The 16,732-nt window shown below is 52.1% G+C and overlaps 1 protein-coding gene across 1 annotated transcript in view; it reads right to left on the reverse strand.

Annotated features, from left to right (window-relative positions):
• CLS (cardiolipin synthase) overlaps positions 1-16,732 on the reverse strand; it is a 189,203-nt gene that overhangs the window by 103,048 nt on the left and 69,423 nt on the right. The window contains exons 6-7 of the mRNA XM_068359291.1: positions 8,232-8,352; positions 7,264-7,433 (exon numbers count right to left, since the gene is read on the reverse strand). Coding sequence (XP_068215392.1) covers positions 7,264-7,433; positions 8,232-8,352 — 291 coding nt within the window. The remainder of the gene's footprint in view (positions 1-7,263; positions 7,434-8,231; positions 8,353-16,732) is intronic.

Here is a 16,732-nt window from a genome sequence, read left to right on the forward strand (position 1 = left end):
GTGGGTCACGCCCTGCAGGAAGCGGGCTGCGAAGGTCATCAGACGCTTCCAGACTCCAGCTTGTAGCACCTGCGTCACAGAGTAGTATTACTCGAAGGCGAGGGACGTTGCGATGTATCCAACATCGTGCTGTAGGGCGACGTGACGGGGGAGGGTCTGAAGACAGGTCGAGATGAATGTCCTTGAGTCCGGGCTGAAGAGGTATACTGGTGACTCTCCCCCCATGTCCTCCTTGTGTTCCCAAATCGGCTGCAACTGAGGCCAAACTGCAGCTGTTCCCAGCGCTAACCTCTCGATTCCTGTACTGGCAAGAAAGAGAAGGTCTTGGGACATCAGACACAGAATGGAGACTCAAAATCTTGAATGAATCGGACCGAAGGGTCGGGACCCTCAGATTCTGAGTCTAGCCAACAACTCAGGAGCGAGCCTGAATGTTGCCTTCCCCTCTTCCTTAGAAAGGGGGGGGAGTAGTAAGAGACCAAGAAGATTGCTTACACACTGGCCGTGGCCAGAGTGAGCAGAAGACCCAAGGCGGAGTACAATCCGAGGCCTGTCGTAAAAGGGTCTTGAGAAGATCTCTTAAAGGACTAAAAGTCCGAGCCATGCTCCAAGTTGGAGGTCTTCCTCCGACTAGGGCAGGGACGATCGTAGCTTCGCATGAGCGAGGATAGATCCAGCGGGCAGGAAAAAGTTATTCCTTTAAGCCTGAAGGTCAGGGAAAGGCTGAGCGACAGGCTTCATTGCCAAGAGCGGAAAGGAGTTTCCTCCCGCCGAAAGGCAATAAGACCGTTATTGCTGGAGAAAAGGCCTCACGGGAAGAGGTATATCTCCCACGGCACCAACCACCTTAGACTCTTCACTTTGCCTGGGAGACCCCTGTGGATGACTATCGCAGATGACGCGACCTCCGTACCGCGACTGTAGCGGGTTGTCTTTTCTAGAGGAGGAAGCGTAGTGTCTCCAGGCATGAAGCCGAAGCGACGCCCCGGTTCGGGAGAGATGTCGCAGTGTGGTTGCTTGAGTAGTCTGCGCCGTGGGAGAAGCTCTCCCGGGAGTTCCGTCAGGGGAAGCAGAGGGTCCAGAAACCGTTCTGCGCATAGTCCCAGTGGAGCTCTCCCATTGAAAGGTTGACAGACAACCTGGTTTTGTTGAGACCCATTGTCCGCAGACAAAAAGGAGGGAAGACGCAGGCGTCGAAGTTGTCCCACCATCACCGGAATGCATCTTGCCAGAGTCTCGGGGTCTGAGACTGTGGGGGAAAACTAGCGGAAGCTTGAGGTTCCAAGCTGTCGCGATCAGGTCCCCCAGACCAGCACTTGCTGGTTACCCAAGGTCAAAGACCCCTAGGTACACTCTCTCTATGAGGCTCTGCTCGGATAGTCTGAGAGAAACATTCCCCTGCCTGGAATGAGAGAGCCGATGGTGGAATTGAGAGAATCTCAATCATCCCGGTATCTCTACTGCAAGATGTGAAGGTGCGAAAATGCGTCCCCTGCTGGTTAGCATGAAGTCGACACGCAACGGGGCGACTTGGCAGGAGCGGTAGGATCTGAAGAGGGGCCAGACTAAGGCCCTTAAGTCTGCCTGAATGATGGAGAGGTATCCTTCAGGTCTTGACCATAGGCCTGGACCGGAACATGCCCCCCCCCCCCTTTCCTTTGACGAGTCCGAGAACCGCATCAAGAATGTGGGGAAAGGACGAGAATATCCACTACCATCAGGAGGCTCCATAGGTCAACACCCATTGCAGGTTTAATAGTTCCGCTGGTCCCATAGGCCCAGGGAGTCCGGTTAAACATTGCCTGAAGCCACCGGAACTTGGATCGCCCCACATGGAACTTATCCTGAGGCGACCGTTCGGACTATAAACGGGTCAATGAGGAAAGAAGAACTAGGAAACGTTCCAAGGTAGGGCTCAAAACTCTGCTTGACTGAGAACAGGTACTGCGACTCTCCTCAGTCTTGCCACAGTCAACCGAAAGGAAGGCTCGGAGGATGTGGTAACAGAATCTGGCGTCCCCCAGGTGGTCACCCATCCAAGTACCGACGTTGCTTAACCTCGCTGGACGGACGAGAAGCGGGGTTTCCAACGTGGTAAGGCGGTTGACTCAATATCATGACCAGATACTCCAGATGTTGAGGCAGAGGAAGAGAAGGCTCCAAGCAAAATACCATGAGCCCACACTCATGGTCAGCATTCGGAAGCTTTTCCCGGCGCTGAAGAAGGTCGAAACCCGAGCCTACCGGAGTTGACCAGCCCTCCAAACAGCAGAGGAGGCGGAAGTCTGCACCTGAGCGGCCAAGAGGAAGGCAGGGAGAGTTCTCTGGGGAAACAAACCTGCTATGCCACGGCGGGATAGCCACACTGCATCATAAGCAGGAATACTTGCAGTTTAGGCTGAATTCGACGAGCACCCTGGAAGATGGATGGAATGGAAACTGAAAGTACCCGTCCTTCCGATCCAGGGTTAAAGGAGTCCTGTCGCCTCGTTACCAGTCTGATCGATTCTGCTGGTCTACGCTGGCCGAAGTTTGTTCGACAAACTTGATCAGGGCTGAGAGGTCGACTATGGACATCCCCTCTCAGATCCTTCCTTACAAGAAAGGATCGACTGAGGGGGCCGGGGGTGAAGCCGTCGATGATCCTAAGGAAGACCTTCGCCTAAGGTATGGATCATTCTGCCCAACCGGGCAACTCTGCTGATGCTATGGCATAGAGGTTCAGAGACACTGAATTCGCTGACAGAGACGGCAGGCGCGATATCCTTGGCTACTCACAGAGATTGTGCGGGAATGGGCATCGGGAAGCTGTCATTCGGATGAGTAACCTTAAGCATCCTCCCAGCGAAAAAACCTGCAATCCTAGAGTTCGTGAACTCCTTTAAGGACTATGCCCCCCAGGGGGAGTCTCCCGTGCCATCTGTTCCTGACAGGAGGAAACTGCAATTGGACACCTTGTCCCAGTTGTCGTAGCCGATAACTTAGGCCGACGTGGTTGAAAGAAAAGGGAGCTGGAGCCCTGCAGAGTCTGGAAGAAAGCGCCATGGAGGAGTGAAACCGGAAGTCGATTTACTCCGCACAGCAGATGTTTAAGTCTCTGTCCTTGGGCAAAGACAAAACTCTTCTCAAGGATGGAAGGGTGTCTGAGGTCGTTGACCTCCACAGATGAGACACTCGAAGGAAGCCTTCAGTCAGTGCGTCCAGATGGTACAACATCGAGCTTGTCCGCAAGTAGATACTTAACGACGAAAGGCCAAGGTGCCTGAGCTCGAGAGGAGGAAAGTACCCTTGATCTTCCTGTAGCTTCCTTGAACCAAACCTCGGGCCGTAACCGAGGAGGGAAAGAACCTGGTAAGCTCCCAGAGGAAGAGGTAAGCAGTCACCCCTTGTCCGATGGAGAAATCTTCAACGGAAAGCCCCCCCGCCAAAAATCCTTCCAGGGCGGGAGAAGGAGAGAGTACTCGAGCAGGAGAGGGGACCCTCGAGACCGACCACTTGGGAACCAACTTCGCCCTGGGGAAAGTCACCACGAAGTCCACTCCTCTCTTTCTCTTCAGCGTAGGAGAGACAGCCGCTGGTTTGTTACCCTGGCCGGTGAGTGCTGGTTTCATAACCCTCATTAACGCCCGTGCCAGCGGATCAAACCATGTCTGCTGCTCCAAGGACACAGAGTCCGAAATCCTCGCTAAGGTGAAAGGGATCGGGCGATCCTTTGGAGAGGACACGACGGTTCCTGCCTGAAAAGAAGGTGGGAAGAATGCTGTACTGACCTGTCTTCGTCCTGCACTACCAACCTGTGCTTGGATGGAGGTGATCCCGAGTGCCGCCTAGGAGCACGCGTCCCTGCTGCTACCACCGGCTGTGGAATTCGCCGCGAACTATGGTCGCGCGAGGGCGAACGGTCGCGCAAAGGCGAATGGTCGCGCGGGCGCACAGGCGAGTGGTCGCGCGGGCGCACAGGCGAGCGGTCGCGAGGGCGCGCAGGCGAGCGATCGCGCGGGCGCGCAGGCGAGCGATCGCGCGGGCGCGCAGGCGAGCGATCGCGCGGGCGCGCAAGCGAGCGATCGCGCGGGCGAATGGGCGTGACGGCGAGGGATCGTGCTGCCGCGTAGGTGAAGAAGATCGCTGGCGGTAAGCGATGGCGAACAGCATGTGTAGGTGAATGATCGCGTGATAGGGTGCGATGGTGATCAGCATCCGCAAGAGGGCGAGCGTTCAGGGTTGTGCGATGAGGAGCAGCATGCGTAAGCGGGCAATCGTGCAGGGTTGTGCGATGGCGAGCAGCATGCGCAGGTGAATGATCGCGTGAAAGGGTGCGATGGTGATCAGCATCTGCAGGAGGGCGATCGTTCAGGGTGGTGCGATGAGGAGCAGCATGCGTAAGCGGGCAATCGTTCAGGGTTGTGCGATGGCGAGCAGCATGCGCAGGTGAATGATCGCGTGAAAGGGTGCGATGGTGATCAGCATCTGCAGGAGGGCGATCGTTCAGGGTGGTGCGATGAGGAGCAGCATGCGTAAGCGGGCAATCGTTCAGGGTTGTGCGATGGCGAGCAGCATGCGCAGGTGAATGATCGCGTGAAAGGGTGCGATGGTGATCAGCATCTGCAGGAGGGCGATCGTTCAGGGTGGTGCGATGAGGAGCAGCATGCGTAAGCGGGCAATCGTTCAGGGTTGTGCGATGGCGAGCAGCATGCGCAGGTAAATGATCGCGTGAAAGGGTGCGATGGTGATCAGCATCCGCAGTTGAGGGTCGCGCGATGGCGATCAGCATCCGCAGTTGAGGGTCGCGCGATGGCGATCAGCATCCGCAGTTGAGGGTCGCGCGATGGCGATCAGCATCCGCAGTTGAGGGTCGCGCGATGGCGATCAGCATCCGCAGTTGAGGGTCGCGCGATGGCGATCAGCATCCGCAGTTGAGGGTCGCGCGATGGCGATCAGCATCCGCAGTTGAGGGTCGCGCGATGGCGATCAGCATCCGCAGTTGAGGGTCGCGCGATGGCGATCAGCATCCGCAGTTGAGGGTCGCGCGATGGCGATCAGCATCCGCAGTTGAGGGTCGCGCGATGGCGATCAGCATCCGCAGTTGAGGGTCGCGCGATGGCGATCAGCATCCGCAGTTGAGCTAGTAGCTGGCGAACCATGTTCCTTCAGAAGTGTTGGAGAACGTTGGCGTGCCAGCTGTAACACACGTGGGCGATCCGGAGATCGCTGGCGAGCTGATGATCGCTGACGAGCTGACGATCGCTGGCGAGCTGATGATCGCTGACGAGCTGATGATCGCTGACGAGCTGATGATCGCTGACGAGCAGAAGGCTACGCGTGGAAGCCTGCGCAAAGAAGAAGAGTCCTTGACCCCGACCTGAACCGAAGTTCTAGATCGCGAGGGCGAACGTGGGCGCACAGGGCACGTAACAGGAACCGCAGGGAAGATCATCTTGAAAGCGCTGACGAACAGGAGAGCGCTGACGAACAGAAGGGCGCGCAGGGAAACCCTGACACGCAAGGGAAGAACCCCCGTGGGGGCAACCCTTTGCCCCGAAGGGATCGTTGTCCGCCGGGAGACTGATGTCCGTCGGAAGACCGCTGTCCGTCGGGAAGACCGTTGTCCGTCGGGAAGACCGTTGCCCGTCGGAAGACGAGATTAGACTGCTGTCCATCTGCACCAAGACGGAAGATCGAGAAAAAGAAGTTGTAGGCTGCAAACGGAGATTCAAAAAGGCGCCTCAAGCACCCTTATAGGGAGATGAGAGGCCCTTACGACGAGGCGGACGGAGGGCCTTACGGCGAGGGAGGCCAACAGCAACAGCAACAGAAGAAACCTCCGAAGAGGAGTCTCTATGAGTGTACTCTCTCGCGAACGAAAGAGAAACACTTCGTGGAAGAGACTGGTCAGCCAGTGACCTAAAAGGGGCAATCCTCCGAAGAGGAGCTCCTGCAGTTGCCCAGCCCCTTGAGCGAAACTGCAGGTGCGACCGCTCAGCACCAAGAGCATAGTCGCACGAAATAAAGGCAAGAGAAGAACCCCCCAAAAGAGGAAAAGCTCAAGCCTGGACAGGAAAAAACTTCCCTCGGAAGAAAAGTTATCCGCCCAAGGAGGCAAGCCTCCTGACTGTTCTAAAATGAACTGGAGAGCTGTCCGTCGACACGGGAGTACTACCAGTAGAAGGAGACACGCCCCTGACGACAATACAAGGGGGGAGGCAGCAACAGCCGAATCCCCAGGACTCAACCAGACAGCTCACACCGTTGCTATATTACAGAAACGAACTAGATCGGTAACTGTAAAAAAATAAAACAAATAATATTAGTACACATTCATTCCCCCGGGAAGGCTCCGAAGAGGAATCCCGAGGAAAAGGAACAAGAATTACACAACAGGCACGTGCCCTCACAACCACTTACACTTGCGGAAGGAGAGCTGTAACCAAAACAGAATTATAACAATTATAATTATGTAACTATGTAATTTAAAAATGAATGAACACTAAAGAAAAAACGAAAACCCCGAAAGGAATCGTTCTACAAGCTGAAAAATTAACAACTACAATTAGATTCATAAACTAATTGAGACAAAATGTACGGCGTAGCAACCCCACCCACACGGGAAGGAAGCTACAAGGGCGTAGTAAAACATAGTAAAAGGGTGAACGACCTCAAGAGAGAGAGAGAGAGAAAGACCGAAGTCAAACTCGATCGCAACCCATAAAATTAGGCCGTGGTGGCCTAACTGCCGAGGCCTCCACGTAGATATCGTACACTACACACACACATCTGAAAAGGAAACTTACTTATTTCTATACTCAAATATATATACAAACATGAAAACATGTTTACATATATATTGAGTAAAAGAAAAGTAAGCGATTAAGTAAAGACAAAACAGACAATGGCTGCCAAGCGAGGACCAAGACAGAGACGTCTGTCACAGTCCGAGCCAAAAGTGAAAGTGAGTATTCACCTGTGTGTGAGGGGGAGGAGGGGTAGCTAGCTACCACTCCCCTACCCCCCCGCTAACTAGCGCGGGGGTAATACACCCTCGTTAAATTCTAATGGCTCGCCATTTCAGCTACGCTAAAAGTAATAACCCTTTGTAAATAGCGTGGTTTGTATTTCGGTTACGGAACAACTGAAAGTTAAACTGAGTAAAGTAATGCTAACACTGCTGAGGCCAGGTCATATAAATCTGACTTCACATAAAAGTAGCACATACGATCCATTAAACTATATTGAAAACCCAGCAAACTCTTTTGATGATATACAAACCTTAATGCGTTCTTGCAGAGCTGCATTCTGTTTTATAAGTTGTTGAGAATTACAAAGCACAGACTGTTTTTCTTCAGCTAACCTCTTCTCCATCTCCAACTCCTTAGCACTGGCTCGTTCCTTGAATCGAACTAGGACTGATTTTTCCTCTTCCAGCATGGTCATCAGTTCTGAAAAAAATATATCAGAACAGGGCATAAAAGGTAACGATTACAAGGACATACATCAGGCAAACACACCAAAACAATGTTATTTTTGCTTTGGACTGACACTAATTTTCCTTCATAAATCAAATAAATTCTCAACAGGAGTTGATTCTTTAATACTGCAGATAATTTGTAGCTCTCGGCAGAAGGAAAAACACGGTAAAATGTCTTACCTATATTTTGAAGAGAATGTACAGTTGAACACCAGTTCCTGACTCACCTTGCTCCAAAGAAGTGCACCCTGTCCCACAATTACTTTGCGACAAGTAACCAAACAGATAGTTTAGGGAGAGATGGCCGAGGCGGTGGGCTGGGCTAAAAACAGGAACTCCCAATGTAGTAAGGGGTTTGCTGGGTGCACTTTCTCAGAGTGAGGTGTACCAGGAATTCCTATGACCAGCTGTACATTATATGATGTTGATTTGAAGATTAGTTGAACATACAGTTATACTACAAAACCACAGTATCACACAGTACTGTACTAATTAGAAGATTTGTGTATTCTAAAATTTTCTTAAATAAAAGGTGAAAAGTTAAGCATTTTTAAGCTATTTCAAGTCAATTCACGGGGTAATTTACCTACTTAACATCCATTACTAATATATTACTTGTGTGGTACTTTATAAATACTACACTTTATATAAAATTGACCTTTTCTAAACTGATACATATATTGGTTCTAACAATAGAGAGAGAGAGAGAGAGAGAGAGAGAGAGAGAGAGAGAGAGAGAGAGAGAGAGAGAGAGAGATACTTACTGTACCTTTGATTCTGTTGGCACCTGCAGAAGTTTCTTGTTCTAACTTTTGGCGAAGCTGAGAAGCTTCGGCCTGGGCCGATGTTAGCTGGATCTTACACTGCTGCTCCACTTCCGATATACGACTCTATAAGGTGAAATAATTCTAATGAGAAACATTACAATGAGCTTTATTAACAGAATAAACACCCCTATGCTACATTGCCAAATTTTTTTAGACTTGGCCAGCTCTGTGAAAGTTAAGCTAGACTCATTGGGCTGGTGAATCTCCTCCCTTTTAATAAAATCATAAATCTCTCCTCATTAACCCTTTTACCCCCAAAGGACGTACTGGTACGTTTCACAAAAGCCACCCCTTTACCCCCATGGACGTACCGGTACGTCCTTGCAAAAAAATGCTATAAAAAATTTTTTTTTCATATTTTTGATAATTTTTTGAGAAAATTCAGGCATTTTCCAAGAGAAGGAGACCAACCTGACCTCTCTATGACAAAAATTAAGGCTGTTAGAGCAATTTAAAAAAAAATATACAGCAAAATTTGCTGGGAAAAAAATAACCCCTTGGGGGTTAAGGGTTGGAAATTTCCAAATAGCCTGGGAGTAAAAGGGTTAAAGCAACTTATGTGTACCTGTATGTTTACATTGATGTGGATTATCATCATTAATAGATTGTTCTGCTGCAGCCATTATTTGTAGTGAAACATGTTTAAAAGAGGTTCTTCCTATCGATAATTGTAAAGCAGTTAACCAAGCCATGAGAACTGGCAATGATAAAGCCAGCTCTTGAAGAAGGACATCTGGTGAGAGAGAAAGGAATTTGTAACATAGCCAACGAGTTGCCTCTCTTGACTCTGACAGGGCTAACCAGAAGAAAAAAATTGACATTTGAGTAGGATAAAGTGTAGATGTGGATTAACCAGGTGAGCGGAGTAAAAGATAAAAAAGCAATGCAACTCTGACCAAAATAATAAGATGAAGAACCTTAATTACTGTACAGTACTACCAGGAAAGACCAGCACAAGGCATTATCACTCAACAGAAACAGCATTTGAGTGTCTGGTAACCATTATCAAGCTTGTCAGGAATATAATCTAACTACTGTAATCTAATAGCAGTCCATCATATCCTATAATAGCTTTTAAAAAGAAGAAAGATTGAATACAAATACAGAATGTACCTTGTCCTAGAAAACTGTGTATTTGAGTGGATGATAAATGTATATGAACTCACCATAAGCCTTTCCTGGATAGAAACTGACTGACTGATGTAGAGATAAGAGTAAGAAAATATGACAAATTCGAAGATAATTTGTATTTTTCCTAACCATACAAACCTTAGCTATTTACAAAGGGTTATTACTTTTAGCGTAGCTGAAATGGCGAGCCATTAGAATTTAACGAGGGTGTATTACCCCCGCGCTAGTTAGCGGGGGGGTAGGGGAGTGGTAGCTAGCTACCCCTCCTCCCCCTCACACACAGGTGAATACTCACTTTCACTTAGAGGTAGGACTTGTCTTGGGGGACAGGGCTGGCGGGCAAATATGTATAAATAGCTAAGGTTTGTATGGTTAGGAAAAATACAAATTATCTTCGAATTTGTCATTTGTTCCGTAACCGAAATACAAACCACGCTATTTACAAAGGGTGACTTATCCCTTAGGAAGGGTGGAAAGTCCCCAGCCATACTGGCTTTGGCTTTACCCGGGGACTCAGAATCCGAGTGAGTCGCACTCGAGAAAAGGAGTCCCTGCACCTCACAAGTTCCTTGCACCGCAAGGAACCATGTGGCCTACGTAAGCTTGTGTGTGAAGGAAGAAGTGTGACCCGTCTTAGGCAGTTGACCTGGAGTTCCAGAAGGAACTCTGGGTTAGGACGTTCCCAATACCACCTCGTCAGGGTATGGGGGACGCGACAGTATTGACTCAATACTCGGAACACAAGGAAGCATGGTTTACCTGCAGAGGTTCGAGGTCAGCTATGCAGAGACCAGGATGCTGCTTCCCCGTAGAGGGGATGATGAAGAAAGAAGTAAGGGCCAGACATACTTCTTTCGTTCATGCAGACTAAAACCTGATAACAATGCCCTCAACCTTCTGCTACCTGTCCAAAAAGGAGCCTGAGGTTAGACCAGCTGTTGTGTAGCCACCACAGAGCGATAGAAAACGTATCGAGACTCCTGTGGGTCACGCCCTGCAGGAAGCGGGCTGCGAAGGTCATCAGACGCTTCCAGACTCCAGCTTGTAGCACCTGCGTCACAGAGTAGTATTACTCGAAGGCGAGGGACGTTGCGATGTATCCAACATCGTGCTGTAGGGCGACGTGACGGGGGAGGGTCTGAAGACAGGTCGAGATGAATGTCCTTGAGTCCGGGCTGAAGAGGTATACTGGTGACTCTCCCCCCATGTTCTCCTTGTGTTCCCAAATCGGCTGCAACTGAGGCCAAACTGCAGCTGTTCCCAGCGCTAACCTCTCGATTCCTGTACTGGCAAGAAAGAGAAGGTCTTGGGACATCAGACACAGAATGGAGACTCAAAATCTTGAATGAATCGGACCGAAGGGTCGGGACCCTCAGATTCTGAGTCTAGCCAACAACTCAGGAGCGAGCCTGAATGTTGCCTTCCCCTCTTCCTTAGAAAGGGGGGGAGTAGTAAGAGACCAAGAAGATTGCTTACACACTGGCCGTGGCCAGAGTGAGCAGAAGACCCAAGGCGGAATACTATCCGAGGCCTGTCGTAAAAGGGTCTTGAGAAGATCTCTTAAAGGACTAAAAGTCCGAGCCATGCTCCAAGTTGGAGGTCTTCCTCCGACTAGGGCAGGGACGATCGTAGCTTCGCATGAGCGAGGATAGATCCAGCGGGCAGGAAAAAGTTATTCCTTTAAGCCTGAAGGTCAGGGAAAGGCTGAGCGACAGGCTTCATTGCCAAGAGCGGAAAGGAGTTTCCTCCCGCCGAAAGGCAATAAGACCGTTATTGCTGGAGAAGAGGCCTCACGGGAAGAGGTATATCTCCCACGGCACCAACCACCTTAGACTCTTCACTTTGCCTGGGAGACCCCTGTGGATGACTATCGCAGATGACGCGACCTCCGTACCGCGACTGTAGCGGGTTGTCTCTTCTAGAGGAGGAGGCGTAGTGTCTCCAGGCATGAAGCCGAAGCGACGCCCCGGTTCGGGAGAGATGTCGCAGTGTGGTTGCTTGAGTAGTCTGCGCCGTGGGAGAAGCTCTCCCGGGAGTTCCGTCAGGGGAAGCAGAGGGTCCAGAAACCGTTCTGCGCATAGTCCCAGTGGAGCTCTCCCATTGAAAGGTTGACAGACAACCTGGTTTTGTTGAGACCCATTGTCCGCAGACAAAAAGGAGGGAAGACGCAGGCGTCGAAGTTGTCCCACCATCACCGGAATGCATCTTGCCAGAGTCTCGGGGTCTGAGACTGGGGGGAAAACTAGCGGAAGCTTGAGGTTCCAAGCTGTCGCGATCAAGTCCCCCAGACCAGCACTTGCTGGTTACCCAAGGTCAAAGACCCCTAGGTACACTCTCTCTATGAGGCTCTGCTCGGATAGTCTGAGAGAAACATTCCCCTGCCTGGAATGAGAGAGCCGATGGTGGAATTGAGAGAATCTCAATCATCCCGGTATCTCAACTGCAAGATGTGAAGGTGTGAAAATGCGTCCCCTGCTGGTTAGCATGAAGTCGACACGCAACGGGGCGACTTGGCAGGAGCGGTAGGATCTGAAGAGGGGCCAGACTAAGGCCCTTAAGCCTGCCTGAATGATGGAGAGGTATCCTTCAGGTCTTGACCATAGGCCTGGACCGGAACATGCCCCCCCCCCCCTTTCCTTTGACGAGTCCGAGAACCGCATCAAGAATGTGGGGAAAGGACGAGAATATCCACTACCATCAAGAGGCTCCATAGGTCAACACCCATTGCAGGTTTAATAGTTCCGCTGGTCCCATAGGGCCAGGGAGTCCGGTTAAACATTGCCTGAAGCCACCGGAACTTGGATCGCCCCACATGGAACTTATCCTGAGGCGACCGTTCGGACTATAAACGGGTCAATGAGGAAAGAAGAACTAGGAAACGTTCCAAGGTAGGGCTGAAAACTCTGCTTGACTGAGAACAGGTACTGCGACTCTCCTCAGTCTTGCCACAGTCAACCGAAAGGAAGGCTCGGAGGATGTGGTAACAGAATCTGGCGTCCCCAGGTGGTCACCCATCCAAGTACCGACGTTGCTTAACCTCGCTGGACGGACGAGAAGCGGGGTTTCCAACGTGGTAAGGTGGTTGACTCAATATCATGGCCAGATACTCCAGATGTTGAGGCAGAGGAAGAGAAGGCTCCAAGGAAAATACCATGAGCCCACACTCATGGTCAGCATTCGGAAGCTTTTCCCGGCGCTGAAGAAGGTCGAAACCCGAGCCTACCGGAGTTGACCAGCCCTCCAAACAGCAGAGGAGGCGGAAGTCTGCACCTGAGCGGCCAAGAGGAAGGCAGGGAGAGTTCTCTGGGGAAACAAACCTGCTATGCCACGGCGGGATAGCCACACTGCATCATAAGCAGGAATACTTGCAGTTTAGGCTGAATTCGACGAGCACCCTGGAAGATGGATGGAATGGAAACTGAAAGTACCCGTCCTTCCGATCCAGGGTTAAAGGAGTCCTGTCGCCTCGTTACCAGTCTGATCGATTCTGCTGGTCTACGCTGGCCGAAGTTTGTTCGACAAACTTGATCAGGGCTGAGAGGTCGACTATGGACATCCCCTCTCAGATCCTTCCTTACAAGAAAGGATTGACTGAGGGGGCCGGGGGTGAAGCCGTCGATGATCCTAAGGAAGACCTTCGCCTAAGGTATGGATCATTCTGCCCAACCGGGCAACTCTGCTGATGCTATGGCATAGAGGTTCAGAGACACTGAATTCGCTGACAGAGACGGCAGGCGCGATATCCTTGGCTACTCACAGAGATTGTGCGGGAATGGGCATCGGGAAGCTGTCATTCGGATGAGTAACCTTAAGCATCCTCCCAGCGAAAAAACCTGCAATCCTAGAGTTCGTGAACTCCTTTTAGGACTATGCCCCCCCGGGGGAGTCTCCCGTGCCATCTGTTCCTGACAGGAGGAAACTGCAATTGGACACCTTGTCCCAGTTGTCGTAGCCGATAACTTAGGCCGACGTGGTTGAAAGAAAAGGGAGCTGGAGCCCTGCAGAGTCTGGAAGAAAGCGCCTTGGAGGAGTGAAACCGGAAGTCGATTTACTCCGCACAGCAGATGTTTAAGTCTCTGTCCTTGGGCAAAGACAAAACTCTTCTCAAGGATGGAAGGGTGTCTGAGGTCGTTGACCTCCACAGATGAGACACCCGAAGGAAGCCTTCAGTCAGTGCGTCCAGATGGTACAACATCGAGCTTGTCCGCAAGTAGATACTTAACGACGAAAGGCCAAGGTGCCTGAGCTCGAGAGGAGGAAAGTACCCTTGATCTTCCTGTAGCTTCCTTGAACCAAACCTCGGGCCGTAACCGAGGAGGGAAAGAACCTGGTAAGCTCCCAGAGGAAGAGGTAAGCAGTCACCCCTTGTCCGATGGAGAAATCTTCGACGGAAAGACCCCCCGCCAAAAATCCTTCCAGGGCGGGAGAAGGAGAGAGTACTCGTGCAGGAGAGGGGACCCTCGAGACCGACCTCTTGGGAACCAACTTCGCCCTGGGGGAAGTCACCACGAAGTCCACTCCTCTCTTTCTCTTCAGCGTAGGAGAGACAGCCGCTGGTTTGTTACCCTGGCCGGTGAGTGCTGGTTTCATAACCCTCATTAACGCCCGTGCCAGCGGATCAAACCATGTCTGCTGCTCCAAGGACACAGAGTCCGAAATCCTCGCTAAGGTGAAAGGGATCGGGCGATCCTTTGGAGAGGACACGACGGTTCCTGCCTGAAAAGAAGGTGGGAAGAATGCTGTACTGACCTGTCTTCGTCCTGCACTACCAACCTGTGCTTGGATGGAGGTGATCCCGAGTGCCGCCTAGGAGCACGCGTCCCTGCTGCTACCACCGGCTGTGGAATTCGCCGCGAACTATGGTCGCGCGAGGGCGAACGGTCGCGCAAAGGCGAATGGTCGCGCGGGCGCACAGGCGAGTGGTCGCGCGGGCGCGCAGGCGAGCGGTCGCGAGGGCGCGCAGGCGAGCGATCGCGCGGGCGCGCAGGCGAGCGATCGCACGGGCGCGCAGGCGAGCGATCGCGCGGGCGCGCAGGCGAGCGATCGCACGGGCGCGCAGGCGAGCGATCGCGCGGGCGCGCAGGCGAGCGATCGCGTGGGCGCGCAGGCGAATGGGCGTGACGGCGAGGGATCGTGCTGCCGCGTAGGTGAAGAAGATCGCTGGCGGTAAGCGATGGCGAGCAGCATGTGTAGGTGAATGATCGCGTGATAGGGTGCGATGGTGATCAGCATCCGCAAGAGGCCGATCGTTCAGGGTTGTGCGATGATGAGCAGCATGCGTAAGCGGGCAATCGTTCAGGGTTGTGCGATGGCGAGCAGCATGCGCAGGTGAATGATCGCGTGAAAGGGTGCGATGGTGATCAGCATCCGCAAGAGGGCGAGCGTTCAGGGTTGTGCGATGAGGAGCAGCATGCGTAAGCGGGCAATCGTTCAGGGTTGTGCGATGGCGAGCAGCATGCGCAGGTAAATGATTGCGTGAAAGGGTGCGATGGTGATCAGCATCCGCAAGAGGGCGATCGTTCAGGGTTGTGCGATGAGGAGCAGCATGCGTAAGCGGGCAATCGTTCAGGGTTGTGCGATGGCGAGCAGCATGCGCAGGTGAATGATCGCGTGAAAGGGTGCGATGGTGATCAGCATCTGCAGGAGGGCGATCGTTCAGGGTGGTGCGATGAGGAGCAGCATGCGTAAGCGGGCAATCGTTCAGGGTTGTGCGATGGCGAGCAGCATGCGCAGGTGAATGATCGCGTGAAAGGGTGCGATGGCGATCAGCATCCGCAGTTGAGGGTCGCGCGATGGCGATCAGCATCCGCAGTTGAGGGTCGCGCGATGGCGATCAGCATCCGCAGTTGAGGGTCGCGCGATGGCGATCAGCATCCGCAGTTGAGGGTCGCGCGATGGCGATCAGCATCCGCAGTTGAGGGTCGCGCGATGGCGATCAGCATCCGCAGTTGAGGGTCGCGCGATGGCGATCAGCATCCGCAGTCGAGGGTCGCGCGATGGCGATCAGCATCCGCAGTTGAGGGTCACGCGATGGCGATCAGCATCCGCAGTTGAGGGTCGCGCGATGGCGATCAGCATCCGCAGTTGAGCTAGTAGCTGGCGAACCATGTTCCTTCATAAGTGTTGGAGAACGTTGGCGTGCCAGCTGTAACACACGTGGGCGATCCGGAGATCGCTGGCGAGCTGATGATCGCTGACGAGCTGACGATCGCTGGCGAGCTGATGATCGCTGACGAGCTGATGATCGCTGACGAGCTGATGATCGCTGACGAGCAGAAGGCTACGCGTGGAAGCCTGCGCAAAGAAGAGTCCTTGACCCCGACCTGAACCGAAGTTCTAGATCGCGAGGGCGAACGTGGGCGCACAGGGCACGTAACAGGAACCGCAGGGAAGATCATCTTGAAAGCGCTGACGAACAGGAGAGCGCTGACGAACAGAAGGGCGCGCAGGGAAACCCTGACACGCAAGGGAAGAACCCCCGTGGGGGCAACCCTTTGCCCCGAAGGGATCGTTGTCCGCCAGGAGACTGATGTCCGTCGGTGACCTAAAAGGAGCAATCCTCCGAAGAGGAGCTCCTGCAGTTGCCCAGCCCCTTGAGCGAAACTGCAGGTGCGACCGCTCAGCACCAAGAGCATAGTCGCACGAAAAAAAGGCAAGAGAAGAACCCCCCAAAAGAGGAAAAGCTCAAGCCTGGACAGGAAAAAACTTCCCTCGGAAGGAAAGTTATCCGCCCAAGGAGGCAAGCCTCCTGACTGTTCTAAAATGAACTGGAGAGCTGTCCGTCGACACGGGAGTACTACCAGTAGAAGGAGACACGCCCCTGACGACAATACAAGGGGGGAGGCAGCAACAGCCGAATCCCCAGGACTCAACCAGACAGCTCACACCGTTGCTATATTACAGAAACGAACTAGATCGGTAACTGTAAAAAAAAATAAAACAAATAATATTAGTACACATTCATTCCCCCGGGAAGGCTCCGAAGAGGAATCCCGAGGAAAAGGAACAAGAATTACACAACAGGCACGTGCCCTCACAACCACTTACACTCGCGGAAGGAGAGCTGTAACCAAAACAGAATTATAACTAATTATAATTATGTAACTATGTAATTATGTAATTTAAAAATGAATGAACACTAAAGAAAAAAACGAAAACCCCGAAAGGAATCGTTCTACAAGCTGAAAAATAACAACTACAATTAGATTCATAAACTAATTGAGACAAAATGTACGGCGTAGCAACCCCACCCACACGGGAAGGAAGCTACAAGGGCGTAGTAAAACATAGTAAAAGGGTGAACGACCTCAAG

The sequence above is a fragment of the Palaemon carinicauda genome, chromosome 35 (assembly GCF_036898095.1).
Source record: "Palaemon carinicauda isolate YSFRI2023 chromosome 35, ASM3689809v2, whole genome shotgun sequence".
NCBI classification, from domain to species: Eukaryota; Metazoa; Arthropoda; class Malacostraca; order Decapoda; family Palaemonidae; genus Palaemon; species Palaemon carinicauda.